The 23,523-nt window shown below is 42.5% G+C and overlaps 1 protein-coding gene and 1 long non-coding RNA gene across 5 annotated transcripts in view; one reads left to right on the forward strand and one right to left on the reverse strand.

Annotated features, from left to right (window-relative positions):
* Window positions 1–18: 18 nt before the first annotated feature.
* LOC128137133 (uncharacterized) lies at window positions 19–1,339 on the forward strand. Its single transcript, XR_008233566.1, has 2 exons — window positions 19–140; window positions 885–1,339. It is a non-coding gene; the product is annotated as an uncharacterized LOC128137133 (long non-coding RNA).
* A 351-nt stretch (window positions 1,340–1,690) lies between these two features.
* The window catches only part of MYO5B (myosin VB), a 153,461-nt gene continuing 131,628 nt past the window's right edge, over window positions 1,691–23,523 (reverse strand). For 2 of the 4 annotated variants that reach the window (XM_052777812.1, XM_052777811.1), the window contains exons 30-40: window positions 20,109–20,186; window positions 16,941–17,139; window positions 16,017–16,110; window positions 14,918–15,061; window positions 13,676–13,827; window positions 13,240–13,329; window positions 10,885–11,035; window positions 9,446–9,731; window positions 8,125–8,299; window positions 7,106–7,186; window positions 1,691–6,365 (exon numbers count right to left, since the gene is read on the reverse strand). In XM_052777812.1, coding sequence (XP_052633772.1) covers window positions 6,213–6,365; window positions 7,106–7,186; window positions 8,125–8,299; window positions 9,446–9,731; window positions 10,885–11,035; window positions 13,240–13,329; window positions 13,676–13,827; window positions 14,918–15,061; window positions 16,017–16,110; window positions 16,941–17,139; window positions 20,109–20,186 — 1,603 coding nt within the window. In that variant the 3' untranslated portion in view covers window positions 1,691–6,212. The remainder of the gene's footprint in view (window positions 6,366–7,105; window positions 7,187–8,124; window positions 8,300–9,445; window positions 9,732–10,884; window positions 11,036–13,239; window positions 13,330–13,675; window positions 13,828–14,917; window positions 15,062–16,016; window positions 16,111–16,940; window positions 17,140–20,108; window positions 20,187–23,523) is intronic. The other 2 variants (XM_052777815.1, XM_052777813.1) reach the window with 1 other exon arrangement.

The following is a 23,523-nucleotide window of genomic DNA, read 5'->3' on the forward strand; positions in this document are numbered from 1 at the left end:
ACCGCGGTAACGATGGCGGCGGCGGGCGGAGCGGGCCTGCTCCGCTCCGCTCCGCTCCTCCTCGCCCTGCCCGGCCCGGGGTCGCCCCGCCGCGGTCCGTGATGAGTAGCCACTGCGCAAGCCGAGTTCCGCGGGGACCGGTGAGGAAGCTTGTGCTGGGGAAGGTACCTGAGACCCGCGGGCGGCAGCCAGGGGAGGCCCTGAGGGCGGCTTGCCCCTCGCCTCAAGCGCCTCGTCAGGGGGTTTGATGGAGGTTCGCAGCCCTGAGCTGCCCCTGCTTCCAAGATTTAGCCTTTCTCCTCGGGTGGAGGAGAGGAGGGCTTGGCTCCTGGCCCCCTCCATGGCAACCCCCCGGCTGGGGGTAGGAGATCCACCGCCACCTTTCGGAGTTCTGGTGGTTGAAAAATGCACGCTGAGGGGGGATTTAAGCGCCTAAACACTGTAGTGGAAGCATTCAGACTGTCAGGATCAGTCAGAATGCTGCGTGTACAAATAAAAATTGCTGTGTGGCTCCCCACTGATGCAATTTAAGTTTTATAAATTTTCGAGAAGAAAAAAAAAAAAGTTCTCCTGTGAAGACTCCCATTTTTTTAATATTATCTTCCAACTGCTTTCCCTACATAATTCGATAGCATATTTCCATGCATTCTGTATGGTATGTCTAAATATTTTGATGGCTTTAATATCTTGTACCAGCCGTGGAAACTGGTTTGCTGCTAGGTGACTGTAGAAGTGAGATTTGGTAAATAATTATTAGAAATCTCATACTAACACTATGATTGAAACAATAGACAAAAGTATAGCCAAGCAATTAACCAGTAGAGGCAGTTACTCATAAGTTTTGCAGTTCTCTGCTCTTATGACTAGATGTTCCTGTACGCTAGATGAGAACAATATTGAAACTGACCACATGTGATTGAAACTGCATTAAGCTTCAAGATCAAAGAACAAGGTCAAGAATAAAGACTTCAAGGACAGCCAGCAAGAACTTCAATGGGTCGGTGGTCGCAAAAGCAGCCCTTCGACTCAAATGGATCCTTCATTGCGCATGATCAGATGTAGGAAGTACTATGATAATCAGTTACAATCATTTTTATGTATAGGTATACTAATCTGATTAATATGCAATTAGTTATTCTATATAACCTGTTTGTGCTAAAGCTGTGGTATGCACGCTAGGTGGAACTATCCCCCGCGCATCCAGCGCTGCAATAAAGAACACCTGCTTTCTAAAACTCCAAAACGAGTCTTGGAGAGTTTCTTCGACCAGCTTTTCAGTATCATTTCCAATGGTTTCATGAGTCTAGAGATCAGTGAACATCCAGCAATATGCAACTTTGTCTTTAAGAAAAAAGCAGAGGGTTTTACTGTGTTTCCTCTCTCTGCCATCAAATTATCTTATATAAACACACACACAGGGGCTGGCACTGCATCCCCTCTTCTCCATCCATTTACAAGTGCCTTCAAGGCCATGATTCCACACTCAGTTGGTTTCTAATTACCTCACAGTATTTCAGCACCTCTGAAATTACATTATATCTTCTAAATCTTTCAACTTCTTAAGTAAGAGCTTCGAGACTGTTCATTTGTGTTTGTAAAGTACTTTGTAATTTTAAAATAGAAATGTTTCCAATATACAGAAGTAAATATTGAAAGGTGTATTTTTTACATTCCCATTTTTGACCAAAAGTCCCAGTTTCTTCAAAAGTGTTTATTTCACAAATTTTTTTTATCCACAGCTGAATATTACAGTGACTATTACAAGCAATTTCCTATAAACAAAGGTGTAGTTTACAGATTTGTTCAAAATGGAAAAATATTTTATAAGCAGTAGTATTTCATCTACAGTATTCACTCCTGTATATCATTCAACTCCTTTGAGAGCAGCTATACCTTCTGCCCGTTAAGGTAATGAGACTTCACAACCCCCCCAAACAAACAAACAAAATAGACATTGCACTGTAGTAGCACATTTTTTGATAATTTGTTTTCTCCTAATTTCAACTTAATTCGAAAGTCTTTGTCCACTGGCATTTACATTTTGAAATAATTTGTATACTCATTGGGGAATATGTCCTCTGGATTGTTTTACTTAACATCTACGTTACTAGAACTTCATTCAGGAAAAAAAATAATCAATTTATGACTGTAATATATATGTGAATCAATAAAGTTGGAGGAAGAAGCCTCATGGCAGTTCATGCAATTTGTTTTAATTAGATTATATTTATATGCAATGGCAAAATGCTAATTTTTCAGTTAAATATGGTCTGAAAGAATAAGTTTGCACAGTTTTTTTCATTTACTATTGAAAATGAGGAAAACGACCTGTTGTTTCAAGTGCATCTTTTTCACTTGTATCTTTTGCAAATCACACAAATAGAGAGTCATATCTTGCAAAGACTTTAGGTGGTGGTGTGATTTCAGTGTTTAAGTTGCAGTATCAGGAAAGGTAGCCACTAGGCTTAAACTCTGAAACATGCCCACATTTTGCTACTGTTTCACTCATACAAAGAAGTCCTTCTTTTAGATACAGGGAAATAAACTGCATGAGCAAAAAACGTTTATGATGTAGGACTGCATAAATTCAGTTTCATGTCTAATGTTCTTTTCTACAGTCAACAACTACAACAGCTTTACCAGCCAAAAGATAAGCAACCTTAGCTACAAAATGCCAATAAAAGAAAAAAAGGAAAAAAAAAAAATCAAAGCAAGTTTTTGGTGAAAATGAAGCGTGTACATTGTTCTGGATGCTTTTCATAGGCCAGACAGCATGTGCCTGAACTTCAGTTTGAAGTGTTCATTTCATAGCGGTGGTGGTTTGTGTGATATGGTTTTTTGGGGGTTTCATTTTTTGATGGGGTTTCTTTTTGGTTTGTTTTTTTTTTTTTCCGATTCCCAATAGTGCTTTTCTGAGATACATTATACATGCAAAAATCAGCATGGGTCAGGTTTTTTTTTTTTTCCCTAGGAACTTCAAAGTGTTTTTGCAGACCTCCTCAGAGTGAAATTTTATAAGCACTTATACATCCACAGACAACTTTTTATGACAGAACAATAACAGTATTCCCACATTTTAATGCTTGTTTCAGAGAAACAGCGGTTGAGAAGTCAGTTACCTTAGTAACAGCTAAAGGCACACAGTGGGAAAATGCTCAACTTAATAATCAATATTTAAAAATAAAGACAGAACTGGGAAACAGCCAGCTTTCTCAAAGCCATGCTTTGTGTTAAATTAAATAAAGAAGTGCCAATCTGAGGAAAGGCAGGCATGCTTGAGCATAGTAATTTAACAAAATTAACATTTAAAAACAAATTCAAAAAAATCGCTAACAGAAAAGACATATTAAAGATATTTCATAGAGTCCTCTTCCAGATGGATTTTAATGGATAAACTACATTGTCACAGATCAAGACATTAAATCCCAGTTCCCATCTATACATACCAAGAGTTTTTAAGAAAGTCTCTTTGTTGTACATGTAAATCATGATCCTGAAAATGCCAGCAAAAGACCATTATCCCCTAAAAGGCCATTAACCACATTTTCTAATTGCGATCAGCAACAAAATCGTTGCAGAAGAGGATTCTGCAGCAACCTGTCATTTAGTCTGAATGACAACCATTGGTTTAATCAATCTGTTGGGAATCATACTCTGAATAATTTACATCAGAGAGAGGTAGAGACCTGAAGAGCCTGAGAGGAAACTGCTGGCCTAAGATGAATTCTGAGAAATAGCGCTATGTTAAAACCGCCTTACACAAAGACTGAATTCTGCTTTGAATTATTTTTATTTTTAAACTGTGATGACTATAGTGTGGGAAAAAAGGGATAGGCTACCATTAAAAAAATTAAATACAGAGCATTGCAAAAACATTCATTTGCAAACGTGAAAAGAGGTAGGTACGATAAATAAAAATATCATAGCTGAGCAAGTGGCAGAAGAGCACGGGCTTGCTGGGCACAGACAGCAAAATGGTGGCGTTATCCTTAGTGTATACGAAGGGGAGATGAAGGCACTACTGAATATACGTAGTAGATGCAAGTGCTCAAGGACTGTCGCTTGGAGGTAGTGCTGGTACTATACAAGCAATACATTTTCTTCTATCGTTAGCTGGGTGACGGTTAGGGGAAAAGATAACTTCTCCCTAGGAAATGGCCTTAAGTCTGTCCTTCACTGGTAACAGCTGTACTAAACCATAGTCCATTTGAAAGAATTCTTCACAGCACTCAACTTTTTCTTTAAAAATGTGCTTTCTGGATAGTAATATACATATATAGTACATACAGGACTATTACAGTTTGTATATACATAGATTATATACACGATGTTTAAATCAAAACATACTCCTTACCTAAAAAGGTGACTGCAGCATGGTGGGATGTAGCCTATCTTTAAGAGACTTCACATTCTATTTTAATCCTCTGAGCAGACAGGGTACCTGGTCATAAACGTGCTGTTTGGATATGATTTACACCAACTCTAAAAGTAGTCAGATACAGAGAGGTTTTTCTGAAAGCTCTTAATCATCGCGGAATTGCCGAGACTTCAGGAACGGCAACCACAAAAGCAGGTAAGTTAAGATCTCCTTAGACGAGACCGCTATGGAAGTGGAAAGGGCGAAATGCTCCCAGCGCTAAGATGAGCGGGGCTTTCGCTGCTGCCAGACACCTTCGTTGCATTTTGGCACGCTGAGCTACGGCAGAAGCATCACCATCAGGGTCTTCGTACAACATCGCTCAGCCTCGGGAACCCACCTTTCCTCCTTCTCAGCAAGGAGGGTGGCTCTCTGCAGTAACCGAGAAGTCAGCGTGTCGTGGTAAGTACCGAGAAAAATCAATGGCTGCTTTTGTGAGTGGCTGGCCCCTTTCAATGTCTACCTGGTGAGGTCAGAGGATTGGTTTTAATTTATAAGTTAGCTTAAAAAAAATCCTAACAGAATTTGAATTGATTGCAATTATTCCTTTAAGCTTGTTGTAGACAAAGAGTTCGTGTTCACTCTTAAAGAAATGGCTTACATTACTAACACGCTATCTTAAAAATTTTTTGTGTTAAAACGTTTCATTGCTTACCCATTCCCTTTTGTTTTAAAACTCTTTTTTTTTTATTTAAGTATTCTTCATTTATCTAAACCCTGCATTTGCATGACTGGTAAAATTTCGGATGGCTATTGAACTGAATAGAGTTTTTCCATGGACTGCTATGGCTAGGACTAACCCACCGAACCTAAGTAGGACTGGGGACCCAAATATTAAACTGGGTTGCATTAGCACGTCTTACCTATGCATGAGATTCTGATACAGGCCATGTAAGAGGTCTAAGAACCTCAGTAGCCACCAGATGAAAGTTTTTGGCTTTTAAAAGCACAGGGAGAGCCAACACTATGGATCAGGATGATGCTTGTCTATACTAGAAGCAGGAGGCCTAAGGCAGTCCCTTGTCTCAACATTATTTCACTAGGACAAAACCTTTGCAAGTCACTAATGTAAACTTGGTAATGGAAGAAAGTCCAAACCGCCAATTTATTTGAATTCCCATGAAGCAGATGCACTGGATGTAGTTAGGAGGAGCAACAGCATGTCTCAAACATAGAATTTGTGACAAATTCCACGTCAATGGAAACAAGCAGCGTCCAAGCCCGTTACCTTAACCAGCGTGATAAATAGGTACTTGCACCTTCTGCAATTTACTTTCTCAACTCACTATCGCAATACAGTTACTAGCAAGAACAGGAGGCAGAATTGCATGTCCCGTTATTAACGCATACAAAACCACCTAGCTATTAGGCAAATCACACGTCCTTCAAGGCAGCATAAGTGTCTCAGATTTTGTTTTTGATTTAACTGTCATTTCTTCATAGACACCTATGAAGATCCAAGTAAGTTGCCTCCCACTCACCATTCTTTTTTGTTAGTGGCTTTTGGAGATGATTATGGGCTTTGAACTATGTCAACATAAAATCAAACAGTAAAAAATAAATCTACATTTCAAGTATCCTTATTCTGAGCTGCAAATTACCAAAAAAAAAAAAAATCACATACAGATCAGTCTCTTTTTTTACTGTACAGTTTAGCATCCATTTATTACTGTGTATTGGTTCTTCCATAAACCTGTTTGGTCCATATTTAAAGAGCTCCTTAAATTCCTTTTGTGATTTTTCTTTCTTTGCTGGAGGTCTCTGGGTAGGAGAGGTGGGCTTATTTGTACTTTCTTCAGACTTTATGGAGAAATTCCAAGTTGAGAGAAGCAGGGAGATGAATAGAGTCCATGGTTATGGAGGATGGGTTGAAGGGGAACAAAACTGGGAACATGTGCTTGAAGTCTAAGAGCAGCTGCGGAGGGTCATTTCGTTCTTGCAAGTGCATCTATGAGGTGTGGGAGAAGAAAACAAATTTAGTATCAGTTGTTGCCTTTTCTTTGCATTTGTCATGTTTAACATAAAAAATTTGAGAATGTACACAATTTTAGCAATATTGCAAAAAACAGAACTATTTTGTTCCCGATTGCAGCAGCCATCCTCTGAGCAAATATTTACAGCAACTTCCACACAGACTGTAGGAAACACTGCTTCAGAAGAACCTGGCTATGTTTTCTACATGACCACGAAGCAAGACACGGGACTTGGAAACAACATGACCCCCTCACACAGCAAAAGCAGCGCTCCATGATACCAGCAGACCGCTTTTGATTCAACCACTCAGCGATGGAGACATATTCTAAGAATAGTTGAATGCATTTGTTTCCTTTTCCTCCCTCCTCCTTGCGAGCATTAAAAGATGTTTGGTTTTCTTTTATTTATTTTTCCTTTAGTTGCCAGTCTCTGCTTTGTTCCATGTCACCGATGCTTCGCTGACTCCTGCAACCTTACTTCTGCGTTGCGTTGCTGCTAAAGAGCATTGGATTAGCTGAGCTGGGAACTTAGGCGCTCTTTGTGATTAACAGCCTGGTTATCCCTTCAGCTGTATGTTGCAAGTAAGCATGTGCACACGCAGAGCACTAAATCCAGGACAACATGCAGCAGCATGCCTACTACAAAATGCTGGAGTTAGTAATGATTTAATATAGATGTCATTAGTACTAACTCCTCCACAGCCCTTTAATTTACCTGTATGTCTCGTATGAAAGCTACTGTCACACGTTCTTCAAACTCATTCACAGGAGTGTAGAGATTAAGTATCTTTACAATCTGTTGAAAACAAAATAGGATTACAGGCAGTTAAAAGAAGCTAAACTTTTCCAGAATACAAAGCACCACTAACAGTTTGTCTTGATATGGCCGTAATAAGTCTTCCATGACACTACTGAGAAGCAGAAGTAGCACAAGTATCATCCTGGTGTTCCTTTGCCTGCACTAAGGTATGGTAAGCCTCTATGGACCTCTCAAAGTCACTTATGGCAGCATTTGTAAATTGGGAATAGATTGAACAACAGATTTATACAGGGACTCCACTCGGCTGGCACACGGTGACACAAGTGACCGCTTCCCAGTCCTTCTGATGTCACCTCTACAACACCTCTCCTGATGCTACCTCACTCCTGCTCCTCCCCTACCACCTCCCTTGGCTTCTCTCAGGAGCACACATTCAAGACAGGGAGATGGAGATAGAGGAGAAAGGATCTCCAAGAACCACTGGAGATCAGCTCACACCTCTCACTTCTCCCTTCCTTCGGCATTATCAAATGAAGGCCAGGCAATCCAGCAGCAAAAAACGTGAGTTTATATCCTCCTTGAATGGAGTCCCAAAGTTTAAGGTCGGATGCAGCCAGCCTAGGTGGGCAATTCTCAACCTCCCACTCCAAATCTTGGGTGGGCATCCTGCAGACCTAACCAGGTTAGACCCTGGCAAAAGACAACAGATAGGTTTAAAATCCCAAGCGTCTGACTTATACCATGAACTCCTCAGGGCTGGGTTTCATCTTTGTGGATTTCTGGAGCTCCAGCACCACCAGCGGCACTGTAAGAGAGGAGCCACCGTGGCGACTGCCTCTGACAGGGGTCAGGTACCTAACATCAGTCTTGAAAAGGACAAGTTGTCCCCATCGTGGGAATGGCACGCTGACCACCCTTCCCCACTCCTTTAATTATCAGTAGCCTCTGGTGTAAGTCTCTGCCCTGCTCTCTACCTGCTGGGTCGTGAGTGATGTGCACAAGGAGCAGATGGCCTCAGCATCTTCCGAGGTTTTCTTTTTCAGCTGCAGAAGCTGTGCTGCTTGAATCAAGGGCTCCAAAGTTTGTGCTGCTCCACTCTGCTGCAGATTCTTCCCACGCAGCCATTCCTCCAGCTGGCTTATGTTAAACCTGGGTAAGCAACCAAGATAAGACGTGAGCTGAGCGCCAAGAGATAAGACGTAGCATCTCAAAAACCCTCTACGAGACTCAAGGTGTGTTGCAGTACTGGTATGCGTGGCTTTTTGTGATGCATATTTGTGATACACATGGCAAGAGACAACCAGACCAAAGCTTAATACTCAACAACTCAAAGCAAAACTTATACTCTATGTACCTTAGAAACAGATGAGCCATGTAACAGCTGAACAGCACAAGGGATGTGCTTTTCTACACCATTCAGATTTGTTCAAGTTTCAAAAGTCAATTAAAATTAAGCTTTTAACAAGCTTTTAAATGCTAACAAAATCCTGCAAGGTACCCAGTACCTCTGAAAATTATCTACACAAAAAATGCCTTTGCCTGTGCCCACTCCCAGGCTCAAGGGGAGCATGCAAAGGATCCACTGTGGGAAGGGGAGAGGGTAGCAAAAGCAAGGTTTAAATCATTTACACTGAGAAGTAAGTGGATAGATTTATGCCAGGGCTGATAAATATTCATGAGCCCTTTCTGGCAGGTTTGCACTAGCTGTCATTTCAAATTTCAGTCCTTATTACACCACCATGCTAAGACGGCGATGGGGCACGCGGGCCCCTGGTCCCAGCCCAGCAGACATCCGTGCTGCCGCTTGCCTGCAGCTCACGAGAGGCCAGAGGCACTGCACACAGCAACAGGGGTTTGGCTTTAAGATCCACCTGCAGAACCGGAGCCTTTGACACTACAACACTTGCTACGTTAAAACCAGCAGACACGGCAGCAGGAGAGAACCACGGAGACTTCTCCATCCCAGTGTTCAATCCATCCTACATCACCTAGTGTAGTCTTTGGGCTGTGCAACCTTCCAACTCAGGCTGGGTGAGGAAAAGCTGGGGAAAGCCCACCCCAGAGATAATTACTGTACCATACATTTAATTCACAAGCTGCACAGCAAACTGCACTGCACAGGCATTACTCACTGGGGGTTAGCTTTAACTGCCACTGCATCAGTCTCCTGCTGAATCCAAACAGTTTCTCCCCTTACTTACACCGTTGCGTTTTATTTTCCTATTTTCCACCACCTTATGAAGTTAACAAAACTTCCTTAAGCAGGTACATCTCCGCCCCAAGCCCCCGTCCCACCTTAGCTGCATGCCCGTGCTCCACGAGCAGACATCCTTCCTCAGCAGGAGGTTGTTCAGGGCAACCGCGTTGATCATGTAGAAGAGCTGCTTGAAGACCTGCTGCACGATCTCTGGGTCCAGACCCTGGTCACACATGATGCTGTGGAACGTGTTCAGCTGGCGAATGATTGCGTCTAGGCTGTAGGAGCTGTCACCATCTGCCATGCTGGAGGAGCGATTCCTGTAGCCCATCGGTTTGACACCGGAAAGCCCCTGGATACTCTCATTTTCCAACACCGCAGACACTGAAAAAGGGGGAAAAATGAGCTAAAAAAGTCTGCATCCACCTACTAGTCACTAGAGATAATAACCCCTCCGTGAGCAGTCATAAACATGCAGCAGTCTCAGTGATGCAACACGATGGATGCTGAGAGCTCTGAAAGCAGGACAGGTCCATGAATTGCTAGTTTACTCTGATAATACAAAATTGTTGAAGCACACAAAATATCTGTAGGATCACACTTTTTTTTCCTTGGTGTTACTACACAGAAATCACTCACCATGCTGCAGAAACAGGGAACAGCTCTCCTTTGACCTGTAATCAATTCTCCCTCTATACCCACCACAGAGCCTTAAATTCTGCAGTTAAAGTGATTAATTGGCTCAAAGGATTGAGAGAAATGAAGATAGATTAAAAGTAATAAAATTCTTACAGCCTAACTGATAGAGGAACGGACAACTTTCTGCAAGGAGCAGGAGGAACATGCAGCGATGGTAAGCAGTGATGCCGTCAGATACAGCCAGGATTTGTGCAATGACATTTGGAGGGCAAAGGGAAAGAGTCCCAGATACAGAGGAGTCCAGGCTGGGAGCCAAAGGAAAACACCAGCAGCTAGAAAAATATAAAGCACTGAGAACAGCCCCTCAATTAGCTTAGCAAGGAGGAGGACAGCTTTAGCTGAGGAGGCAACTCTTCTCATACTGACTCACCCTTGCAAAACAAGGTCTTCATTAGTCTCTTTTTCCTCTTCCCAGTTCTCCTCCTCCCTCATAACGCACATTTCCACCCGTAAAAAGCTTAACCATGAACCTGGTCTGGAGGGGAATGCTGTTGCTACGGACCCACCAGCACCACTTCACCTCCGTCACTACCTCCCCAACAGAAAGGAAGGAGGTACCTTCTATCATGGGGGAAAAAAACCTCATCCCTATTAGTTTCTATCATGGGGGAAAAAAACCCCTCATCCAGGTCTGTCTCCCTAACTCCAGGTCACTGCTAACAAGAGGACCTGCTCCAAACCAAGACTCTTTTTGTAACATATGCCTCTTCGCCACCTACAGGCTTTTCCTTTGGGGAGAAGTCATGCTAACACCACACAAAGGTCTGAAAAACACTCAGAGTAGATAATTACAGAAAAAAAAAATACCCTCCTAAAAGCTAATGTGCTGTGAACTTACCGATCATGGGTTGGAGTATGCCCTCTGCTATCTTAATGAGCTGCTGGTAAATCTGGATGGAGAGGTGGCTCAGCACCTGGCGGTATTCGGTCAGGTCAAAGTTCTTCAGACAGTGCTCGTTCTGCTTAGGTGTGTTTTGTGTCATGAAACCCTGAACAGAAGGAGATTAAGACACCTGGTTTCATTATTCCACCTATTTATAGTCCAGTAAAATCACTGCATTAAAAAAAACACCTTAGAGTACAAGATATCCAGATAAGTTAAAGTACATTCTTAGTCTATTATAGAAAAGATCAAGACTCATATATCACCTTTGATTTACTTAGCCATTTGTTCATAAATTATTACTAGAGGGCTGCTTTTTGAAGAAAAGCATCAAGCGATAAGTTTTTCATTTTAACTTTAGCAAGGAGCAACATCTGTATTAACTGCAATATATATGAACTAGAAAAAGACGTTTCAGTCCCTGAGAAACTTTTTTTAGCTATTTGTTTATCCCTGTAAGTCGCAATTATTTATGGGAAACCACATATTTTGAGATTAATATTTTAGGAAAAAAAAATAACCACATGCTATATGCTTTGACAACATTTTAAGCTGATGTGAAGTTCAGAAACCTCTCCAAGTAACTGAATTTATTCCCTGCCTTTTGATGGAGAAGCAGCTGATCTCAGATCCTGCAAATAGATGCTGTAGCCCTGAGTTCTGGGCTCAGACATTAATGCCAGTTTTGCTGGCAGAAGCAAATATGATCTAACTTAATTTTGTAATTAACACATTAATTAATTTAATTGCCTGTTCACATGGTCTTATCAATTTGGTGTCAAAATGAGAACTATGCAACAACTTCTTTTGTTGTTTGCTGACTAGCAAAGGGTAAAAATACAACATGTACAATTTGAGTTGACTTCAGAATATCTCCATTTTCCTGACCAATGAAAAACTGTTGTGCTCCTTGCACTGCAAGATTGTATTTAGTTTGGGATTTTCTTTTAAACCCATTTTCTTAAAAATAGCTTGGATTTCAAACTAAAGATAACAGTATTTTGGAAACTGCTCAGAACAATTTTTCCCCTCTGTTTTTTGCACCAAATTATCAACTGAATTTGCAAATACCTGGTTCATTTAACACAGTAAATCAAAGCAAAGGATGTGAAATTTAAGTTTGGGTTTGTTGGTTTTTTTTTTTTACCCTGCTGGTTTTCTGGGGAGGATTTTCTTTAAATGTAACATTGTTATCCAGGCAGAAGAGGGCAAACAGGAGCACAACTATTAGTAAGTATGATCTAAACTATTTTTCTTTTCAATTTAAATCTTGGAAGTCCAGCACTGAGATTTTACACACCAGTCATTATCTTGTGAATGATCCAAATAGTTTATCTGATTCCATGAAAATTTTTTTCTTTATTCTTAAAGCTTGACTGCTCAATATATCTAACACAAATCAAGACTAAATGAGAAACGATATACTTTGGCTCTGTCGAAAATTTTAATACCCAGAACACATGGCTATAAGGATGGCAGCGTGTAATGTACTAAGAAGACTGTGATGATCTGACTTTGTCAGAAGAGATCGGCTACAATAAAACTTATTTCAACTTATGAAACATTACTGAGGTGGCAAGAAATGAGATGATTTCCTTCCCAAATCTTACATTATAATTATGCATTTTTGTTGTCTCAAAGTGTGGTTATTTTGAACTAGTTGAACAGAACAGGAAAAAAAATCAGTAGGAACGTGCAGAATAAAACTGCAAGATTTGGAACGGTTTTCCTCTGAAAATCTTGCTTAGTGAAAAATTGTGGGACCTACTAAAACCAGGGGAACAGCCTTCCAGAAAGAAAGCCCCCGTTCAGACAAATCAAAGCGCATGGTTGGCTACGAAATTCAAAATATTCTGTTGTGTGTTGTGTCCTGGTTTCAGCTCTCAAATGTCTTGTCTCGCTGCAATGCCCCATGAACCTCTGGTCTAGTTCAGATGAGATAGAAGGAAGAAATGTTTTACGATGAGGGTGGTGAGGCACTGGGAGAGGTTGCCCAGAGAGGTGGTAGATGCCCCATCCCTGGGGACATTCCAGGTCAGGTTGGACGGGGCTCTGAGCAACCTGATCTAGCGGAAGATGTCCCTGCTCATGGCAGGGGGGGTGGACGAGGTGACCTTTAAAGGTCCCTTCCCACCCAAACTATTCTATGACTCTAGGAGCTGCCTCATGTTATATCCAATTAACAAGTGAGGAAAGTCAGAGATGACCCCATGTCATAGCCAGAGGGAAGCCACTAGAGCCAGGAGACCTGAAGACGAACCATTCCTGAAGGAATGCCAACACACTCTAGATCAGTGACAAGTTTCTTACCGCGTCTCCGCTGTACTGCTTTAAACAGTGCAGGAGGCGACACGTATTGGCCAGCCAAAACGACGTCATCTGAAAGTCATCGTTGTGTTTCTGGAGGAGCAAAATTAAAACATGTGAGACCCCCCTCTTCAGTGGGGGATGCCGGCATAGCGAGACAGTGTGATTTTGAGTTTCCCCACCTAGATTCAGGAAGCTGTCTCTCTGCACATGGGCAGTATTAGCCATTTGTTCCCTGCAAACGTATTTTTTTTTATAATCTGTAAATGCAAGCAATTTTATTGCTAAGACCATAATTTTACTTGTTCTTCTAAAAAGGGAAGCTAGGAGAGCGAGTGGGTTTGAAAATCACTACAAGTGCTGAATATCACACACTTTGACATGGTTATTACCATCATACACCTTCTGAACCCCAAGACAAGAGAAAACAGACACCTACCTTCAGCACCTTCTTAATCCCGTTGATGGTGGAGGTGAGCAAGGAGTGCACTTTCTGGTCATCGTTGATGTAATCCGCGTGTCTGATGCACATGTAGAGGATGTAAGCAGGAAGGCAGGGAACAGTAGCAGACACTGCCTGGGGCTTGAGATCTAGAAGGTTTGGGTTGGTTTTTTTTTTTTTTAAATTAAAAAAATCCTCTTAAAATTCACCAACTGCCAGGTGAAGCTGGGAACACCAAAGCTGGAGATGTACCCAGGCAAACCCCTCTCCCCGCAGCCTTGGGGAAGCTGAGATTTCAGCTCTGCAACTTGCATCCTTCCCTGCAGCGTGGACACAGAACCAGAGGTCCAACTGCAGGACAGACAGACCTGCTGGAGCCGGCCAAAGCAGAAGAGCCGCAGCACTAGGGCTCAGGTGGGTAGCACTGTCTGCACTGAAGTTTGACACACTATCCCATTACACCGTACGGATGCACAAGTAGCACTAGATCTTTGCCATGTAAAAGCCTACCCAAGCAGCACACAAATAACCTTAGAAAAGCTCCCTGAAGCTTTTAGGAATACCTCACAGGTTATAAACCAACCCCCCCCTCTAAATGCATGACATAGTAAATCACTCTTGCCCACAAGATACTGAGTCCTAATGGCAGTTGTGGGAATTTGCAGCCTCTAAAGAAGAGCCTGTCCCATTAGGGGAACTTCAAAGACCACAGCAATAGCACTGCTCTTTGAACACTTCTTAGATCCTCACGAGGCTCTGCTGGGGTTAGAGAGTGATGGTAAATACTAACACTTGGCCAGGGAAGCGTGACTTCTTTAACAGCATTGAATAAGGGGATGCTGCAACAATTTTGATCAGACCTTCCAGCATAAAAGAGCTCACAAGTCTGTTGTTATAAACCAAACTACCTTTGTTCCATTGCTGCGCAAAATCCCCACGGTCTAGCCTTTGCTATCCCCTCCCCATCTACTACCACATCGTATGAAGCCCAGCAAGTTACTGCCTGCTCTAAAAACTACAGCCTCCTTTTTGCATTTTCCATTTTTTGCTGTCCCTAAGGATTCCACTCATGCTGGTCTACCTGCTTAGTACTGCGCCGCTTTACCTACCAAAATTGCCGTCACCACAAATATGCAGCCCCAGAAGGGATTCATTTGAGACGACCTATTTGCCTATCTTGAGATCTCCCAGGCAAGAGAAGAAGGAGCCAGGCGCAGAGGAGCAGAGCAAGTTCCTCACCTGTAATGAGGTTTCGGATGAGGAGTGGCTCATCTTCTTTATAATATTCCAGCATGCCCTGAAAATCTTTCTCCTTCCTCTGGACGGCAACTTGCATGTTACGCTCATGCTGCCTCCTCTCCGCCGGTACCGTGACTTGTGATGCTGTGAAGAGAAAAGAGTATGAAAGGTGGTACCTGGTGATTGACAGCTATTCACGTCCTCCATTGGCCTTACAGCAGACACCAAGTCAAAGCATTATATATTAAATTTCCAATAACGTCATCAGCTTCAACAGACTTAGAAGAATATAAAGAACCAGGTCTTGAATTACCAGTCAGCAGTAGTTCTGACTCTGAATGAAACAAAGTGCAAAAGTTGGACCTAAACAGGAAAAGATGAAGTCATTTTTCATTTTCCAAGGAGCCAGAAGCTAGAAGGCAGTAACCCTATGGGAAGCTTTTTAGTGTATCATTTTCACAGAAGGGAAAAAAAAATAGCCAGGCAATGAAAAAATACCTAAGCATCACATCTTCTAGCTGGCTGTAAAGCTGAAGAACCGCAGTGGCAAACCATTGAGTGTTGTGCTTCTATAAAAGTTTAATAAAACAGGAGAGACCAGTGTGCAAGTACTGCAGTAAACAACAGCCTGCTGCATGCAGATTACACTGACAGAGACCAGCCTTGCTAGCCGTGGAAACCCTCCAGTTATTCAGCTTAATTTCACTTAATGCCTAGTTTTCAAAAATTAGCTCATGAGAACAAGGTTATGTGATTAATCATGGCACCTCCAGAGAATGGGAAGCTCCTTCCATACAACACAGATGTCATATTTGTGGTGTTTTCTGATCAAGTAGAATATACATATATATTTTAATCTTAAGTGGTCTTAATTCCACCTCAAAATTACCAGATCAGAGCAGTTGCCTGCTAGCCACTGGTCTCCTCTCTATACCTCTGCTTGAGTCACCGCATTGACAGCAATGAAAGCAAAAAGGGTTCTTTAAATACCCTCCAAACCCTGGTACACCAAGCGTCAGACCAACACCTCTAGCAAGCACTTGCCCTCCATCACCAGAGTGCTGTTCCCCACCCCAATGTCTACCAACAGCCAAGTCACCTTCAAAATCCTGGACCTTCTTCATGTAAATCTTCAGCTGCTTCTTCAGCTTCTTTTCATTCTTCTCTAACTTCTCTAGCAATTCTTTAAGATCCTGAAAAACAGAAGACACATTGGGTTAAAAAAAAAAAATTAAACCCAAGAACAACTCATTTCGGGTGAGTCTGAGGCTGGAGTCACTCGGCAGCCTGGTCTGTGCATCACTATTGCACGGTGTGAGCATCCTGGTAGAAGAAGAGCCGTGTTATTTCTGGATTGCTCAGAGAGACCCCTACCTACACTGCAAAGACTGTGGATGTTGCGTGCCTGCTTTTTCTAGAAGTAGCCTACACAGCAGGCAATACTCACAACACACCCCCAAAAGCATTTTTACTCCTGGCTGTTAATCACATTTAAATGGTTCCAACACTATTTAGGTACTAGAGTTGTTGAGAAAGGCAAGAAAGCCCTCACCTGAACTTAGGAGGGGCCAATATTCACTCCAGACTTTGCACATAGATAGAGGAGGTGAGAAAAGGAAAATTTATGATCAGTCAGGATAACTCTTCAGAGTGGCAACTGCCCCCCACATCCCAGATAAATGCTAATAAGAAGAAAGGATTGTGTTGTCTTTGTACATAATTAAAGGGGATGGGGTCCCCAGTGACTTCAGCAATCTCATTTGGTAGGCAGAGCCACAAAGTAGGCAGGCTTAAAAAAAAAAAAAAGTACCTAGGGAGTCACAAGAGTCCTAGCCACTGAACAACAGCTCAAAGCCAAGTACCAACATTCCCAAATGCACCAGTAGAAGACGCTGAAGGATCCTGCAGAGAGTTTAGGTGGAAGAGACCCCAGTGCCTTCCCCTCCCCATTTCCTATCTCTTTTCTCTCAACCCATTTCTTTTCCCCTCTTCCTTAGGCAGTGTTTTCAGTACAGCTTCTTACCAGATTTTCATTGGTGAGACGTGTAATTTCTTGCTGAAGTCCAAACTCCACCTGGGCCTCCGGAGACAGCTGCAGGGTCTGCAGGAAAGCCTGCTGCTGTTTCTCCAGCTCTTCTTTCATTGCATCCACCTGGTTTTTCAGAGCTTCTACCTCCTCCTCATGCTCTCTCCTCTGATCCTGGAGTTGTGCTTCCAGCAACCTGAGAAAAGGACCACATCGTAACCACCATTTGAGTTTAGATCCTTCAAAGTCAGCCAGCTTGGGAGATGTTCCCAGTCAACCTCCCTACAGAACTGACACATGCAAAGGCCTGCTTATGGCTATTATTGCCATATTAGTCTGTCAGTTGCTATACTGCAGATTAAATACTTTTGAAATTAGAGACATGAGATCAAAAGTTTGGTTTTTTTTTTTTTTTTAAATAAAAGGGAGAAAAAAAAAAATCCAAGAGCTCCCTTTTTTCTGTAACTGTATCACAAACCTTACTCTTCCCATTGGCAAAAAGCAAATGCATGGCATGAAAGCAGTGCAGATCAACACCTGCAGGTTTTTTTTCAAAAGCTCAGCTTGAAGGGCATTTGTTCTTGTGCTCACCCGCTTTCAAACATCAGTTCTTACTCTTGAAAACTGAACTGCGTTGCAAATGACTCCGTTTGGCTGGACTACCACAGCTTTGCTACTGCTGGGAATTTCAAGGCAGAAAGAAGCTGAAACCCTTCATTCCTTCTAGTTGTTTGTAGAGCTGCTATTTATCTTTGGTTAAAAAGAAGTATATTCACATATATCTCAATTTTAATTCATAAACTACCCGCAGAAAACTATGCACAAGGCAATTCTCTGTCACCATGATCAGTTCCTGCTCTCAATGTTCATCATCACTCCTGTCTTCATCAGGACTCTTAAGCAGGGGCAAAAAGACTTGTTTCCCTGTACTCCACAACATAAAAATACTAACACCAGGATACACAGCTGACAGAAGTCACCAAAACCAGCCCTTCTCCCACTTTTAGGTGGGTACCCAACTTTTTCTCCAGTGATTTGTCCTGCCACCCTCTCCTACCCCCCTTTCCCTACAGCAGGTCTCCTTCCAGCCCTGCCCTGAGCCCTGTGCACAAGGACAACCCTGGGGTGAGGGGAAATGCTGAGCTAAAGGGCAAGACATTTATTTAGTCCATTAGCCGGCCATTTGCTAAAACCAGAATGCCTTCATTAATCCAGTGGAAGAATGATTCATCACTGAAATGTTAACTGCCCTCCTGCACACACCCATGCCGATGGGGATGCTGACAAACCTGGCAAGTGACACAATAACTGATTTTTTAAGGGTATCCCCTACCCTCTGCTAAATGGAAATCTCGTTAGCCCATCAGCTCTCTCCAGAAGCCTGAAATAAGTGACTCCAGAAGGGATGAGGACTCTGAGAAAAGGGTATCAAGCCACAAACTGCAAAGTATTAGTCCCAGACTACACAGGGCGATGGTGGCAAAGAGGAGGAATGACCCAGAGGGATATTCAAGCCCACGTCCTGAGCCGTAACTCGTGGATGTGCTCTCCTGGGCAGAGCTACGGACAGCCACACACCGGGCTCAGGGGCTTCATCTCTTCTGGCATCGGATCCAAACAGCAGTCGTCAAAGATGAGGAAGATTCCGGTGTCAATAGCTTAGCATTTACCCAGGACATGCGCAGACACGGAGCTGTGCCGGTGGGGAAAAAAGCTACAACTCTGTTGGGTCCACTGGGAAATTCATGGACATTCACACCTGTGAACTGTTTCCCTGCAGGAACAGTTAAGCATGGGGGGTTTTTTGTTGTTTTGTGGGTGTTTTTTTTTTTTTTTGAGGCTTGTATAAAAGAACACATGCTTTCTGTGGAAGATTTCTGGATGAAAAGCATTAATCGTTTCCCAGTTTGGTTTTTTGTTGTTGTTGTTTTTACAAGAGCTAAACAACCCAATCTCTACTCCCATTTTCTAGCAAAAGTTAGAAGAGGATATTTTCCAGCTATAGAAACATGGCCAATAATGCACTCAGCCTCATAATCATGTTGTCAGGAGTTATATTCTTAATAGGCTTGGAAAATACAGGCCCACCATGAAATAAGTATTAAGTACCTAATTTTCATTTTATTTCTTCACGTGGGTTCGGATTAACCATGAGCCACCCTCAGAAAAACACGCTCCTTCTACAAACTTGGGTTCCTACATTGCTTTGAAAAACAAATTAATCATCCCTGGTATTTTTCCTGTTATTGTCTGGTTTTACTCTGATCCCTCTAGATGTGACTGCTTTAGACTACTTGATACAAAAGTTTATTTTAATTTTTCCTCTCTATAGTGTCCTTAATCAGCTCATTTCATCTTTTTTTAAAGATCATATATATACTGGAGCCTCATAACCACCCTGCAGGAGAGCACAGACTGATTAACATTTAATTATCAGCTCTTCCAAGCACCAGCTTGAACCAGGAGAAGAATCCAGGAGTCCTTCTGCCTTGCTTTAATCTCCATTTGCGTTTCTAAACGTTCATCAGCTTGGAGATGAGAGATCACTACAGAATCACCAGCATCTCCAGGAGATACGGAGGTCGCAGGTACAGCTGAGATATTTGCCGACCAGAGCAGGACATGGGGAGAGCTGTGGAAGGATAGCACTGCGTGTCCACAACCCACCTTGCTCCTTGTACCTATAGGCAATGCACGGATGGGAGCGCACAATCCCCAGAAGCATGCAAAGCAGACAGGGTTGCAATACAAGCACAGGGACTCCACTTCTGACATGTCAAGGATTGGGAGAAAACACTATCTTAGTGCAATTAGGAAAAAAAATATCCAAAATGTTTTTGTTTGTTTTGGCTTCCTGGAGATTACAGCTTCCCAACACCTTTATCACACAATTTCCCGTTAACGTAACATAATTCTTACTGAATCACAGCTCAGGCATTAGTGACAACAACCATCAGCAATGCCCAATTAGAATCGCAACGACTCCTCTGAAAATTAGAGGAGGGTCTCAATTCCTCCAGTTCAGATATCCTACCTCTGGTTGCTCCCAGAGAGGACAACGGGTCCTATAGAGGACAACAACAGCAGAGGAAGAGAAAGAAACAAAAGGGCAAGCAAAAGGGAGAGAGGGGAGAAGCAGCAGTGGGGAAAAGAAAAGCGTTTGACCTGGCAACTTGCTTTAAACCTTGATAAGCCAAGCCGAGCTCTCCATCTTCATTGAGATACCCCCAGTCCTCAGTCTTGCTAGAAATAAAGGACAGAAAAAGGAAACAAGAGGACAGAGAAAGACAAAAGGTCAATTGCAATAGAAGGGGGAAAGGTGCCGAACCCTCATTAATTTAATTTTATTTTTTTAAAGCATACTTTCATTACATTGTATTTCCTTTTCCACCGTGCCTTGGTTGTGCCTCCTACAACACCCTGGGCTGCTAGTGGAGCTTCTCCTCCCTCCCCAGCCGTGAAACGCATCCTCGCGCAGCCCTTTCCTCCCCAACCCACGGCAGCCAACACAGGAACCCAAAATCATTCAGGTCAGAAGGGATCATCGCAGATCACCCAGTCCAACCTCCTAGCAGGTTATCATCATTCCTGAGATGTTACTGTTTTTACCAAAAAGCCCAACTCTTAGAGATCAGAGCCTGAGTTTTCATTTCTGTAAGACTAAACTGTTTCCCATTTAATTGCAGGGAAAAGCTGGCAAGCCCATGCCACATCAGCTAGCTCAAATCCTCATTAAAACCTTATGCTTAAAAACCAGGGAGGAAAAACAAGGACCACGAGAGACCAGGGAGGAAAACCAAGGACCACGACAGATAAATGAGAGAGCAGAAGTCAGCACAAGGGGTAAGGAAGAGCTGTCCAAACACAGATGGGGTAAAATGAAAAGCAGAGTGATTCTTAGCAGCTCCCAACAGGCTTCCTTGCTTCCCCCGCAAAAAAAAAAATTAACTATTTTTGAGCTGGAACAGCCCACATGCACTTCCAACCCACAGTGCAAACATAACCTGACCCCACTGTTCATTGCATCCTGACAGCTTGAACAGCTCACGCCTCTTCCAGGCCTTCTGCGCTCTGGCACATCTCACTAATAAGATATTTTTAAGACAAGTTTCTCCATTTCCTTCCTTCTGCAGCAGTTTCCACCGGTCTAAAATAAATTCTCTTCCTTCTACTTCAGTCAAGGGTCTCCTCAATCAAGTCAAACACATCAGCCCTTCCCTGGAGCAACCTTCGGTCCAAACACCCCTTGGATGTTTGTTTCCTTGCACCCATATGAGATCCAATCTTCTCCGTACCCATCCAGGCAGAAAAATGCCCAGAAAAGTCTCATCTCACTTTAATACTAAAAAGTTTCCTTTTAACAGGTAGTTTGGGTTTGGTTTTTTTGGGGGGGGGGTTTTTGGTTTTTTTTAAAGTTATAAAAGGCAGGAAACTAATTTATCTTCCTTAATGAGGTGTTGAACACATCACAAATGAGTGATGGGAGCTGGTCAACCTGACCAGGAACAATTGCTACAGCAAGATTTTACTTGGCTTTGATGTGAGTTAGAAAATAGTTTTTCTTTTTGGAAATAATAATAAAAACAACAACAACAACAAAACCTGATTAATATACTATTAATCTTTCAGAAAAAAAAAGAACCAAGCCAACATGCATCTCGTATTTTGAAAAGAGGTGCAGCAGATGCCATTCCCTGGCAAGGAAAGTGCTGCATATTTAAAGGGAAAAGTACAAGTTTTCTATAGCAAATTTTCACACGAGGAAAGCAGTGAGAACTGTGGCGGTGCAGCACTACCACAAAAGGACTCAAGAAGTGTCTCACCACTGCAGACAACTGATACATCCCTTCCATCCTGGTGTATGAGCATGGCATTTCTCAAAAGTAGCAAAACAGTTCAGGCATTAACATTTGGAAAATTCATCTGTTAAAGCCATATGTATGAATTTAAATTTAAACCTTGTTTTTACCCCATACATGGCAGGTTTCCAAAAGGGCCTGTAGGCTGACAGATACAGGGAGATTTCTTGGTCTGATTTGGGTAAATTTCTTAGTAAGGTGGTTTTTTTTTTGTTCAGATAATCTCAACAGAACATGTACTTAGGCACTGAAAACCAAGAAAAAACCCCCCCAAACCAGGAAGGATCCTCACTGTTTATTACATGTCAGTAACCTGGGAAATCTCACACGATCAGCAGCATTTTTAAGAGATGCATTTTCCTGGATAACTTCATTTGAAAAATAGCTTTCCTTCCTTTTTTCATCATATGCATTGTGGTAAATGAAGAAAGCAGCTCAAGAGGGTGCCATTATACTAAGATAAAACTGCCCTGGGAAATAAGCATTCAGCCTGCGTCCATCAACACAGTACTGACTCAGAAATCATTGAGATCCCCTTCTCCCAGAAGTTCATATTGACCAAGACATTAAAAGTCAATAGGGGTCCTTTCAAGCTGATTAGGTTAATTAGTATGTGCCAAAATAATTTCCTAAAATGCTGGGTAAATCTTTCTCTCAACTAAGGCTGAAAGGAGTTGAAAGGGCATGACTCAGCCTCATTTCTCCTTTATCCTTATCTTGGAGGTACGGGTCTGGGGGAGCAGCTGGCAACCTGCAGTTGGCAAACTGCCTCCATGAAAGGGAGAGAAATTCCTGCCCAAATGCCTCCCTCCCTTCCTCCAAGTAGCATAAAGGAGGTGCACGCATACCAAACCCCAGAGATGTTAATTTTAGCATCTTCAGATAATTACCATCTCTTAATAAAGAGGAAGGGGCATTTCATTTTCAAACACAGATATGCTGCCTTTTTTTTTTTTTAATTAAATGGAAAACTAATGCACATCACAGATTAGATATACGACAGAGTGGAAAGCAGTGATAAGAAGAGACACATTGGAGAGTGGTAAGGAGAGATATGAACCTTTTCCTTGTGATGGCCTCTTCCAGCCGCAAAAGCATCCTCCACGTGAAGCCAGCATCAGCCCTTCACTTAACACTCGCAGCTGCAGGTGGGACTTACCCAGCAGAAAAAAAAGCCACATACTCTACAGAAATCACTTGGAAGTTAATCACAGAAGTTAATTTCAAAGACTAAGCCTGATGTGCTTTGAGCTGCCACGTTATCATCTCTAACATCATCACCTGGTCTTTTGTTGGCTCTACATTTCCACCAAGATCAAACAGGCTTGAAAGAAAGATCCCAAGAACTGAAACAGGGAACAAAGAGCCTACCTAGCTTTACATTCAGTTATTGAAGCAGAAAATTAGCTGGAAACTAACTTGATGCTTTTCCCTTTAGCAGCTGAGAGTCAGCAAGGGGGGGGGGGGAAGGAAAAGAAAAAAAGCTGAGTTCATTGCATTTATAATTCAAATTTCCCTTCCCCCAAGAACAGTGTGGAGAAAGAGAATCGCTACGTGGGCAGGGTTAGCGGCACCTGGCAGTTTTTCCCGTTTTCCTCCTGCTGTATTTAAAAGTCCTGGATTATACAGACACAGTGAATAAAAGGTCTATCTCCCACCAAAATAAAGCCATGCTCCGTCCCCAGCCTAAGCAGCTAAGACATGATGACTTCAAGCTAGGA

Source organism: Harpia harpyja, chromosome Z, assembly GCF_026419915.1.
Source record: "Harpia harpyja isolate bHarHar1 chromosome Z, bHarHar1 primary haplotype, whole genome shotgun sequence".
Classification (NCBI taxonomy): Eukaryota; Metazoa; Chordata; class Aves; order Accipitriformes; family Accipitridae; genus Harpia; species Harpia harpyja.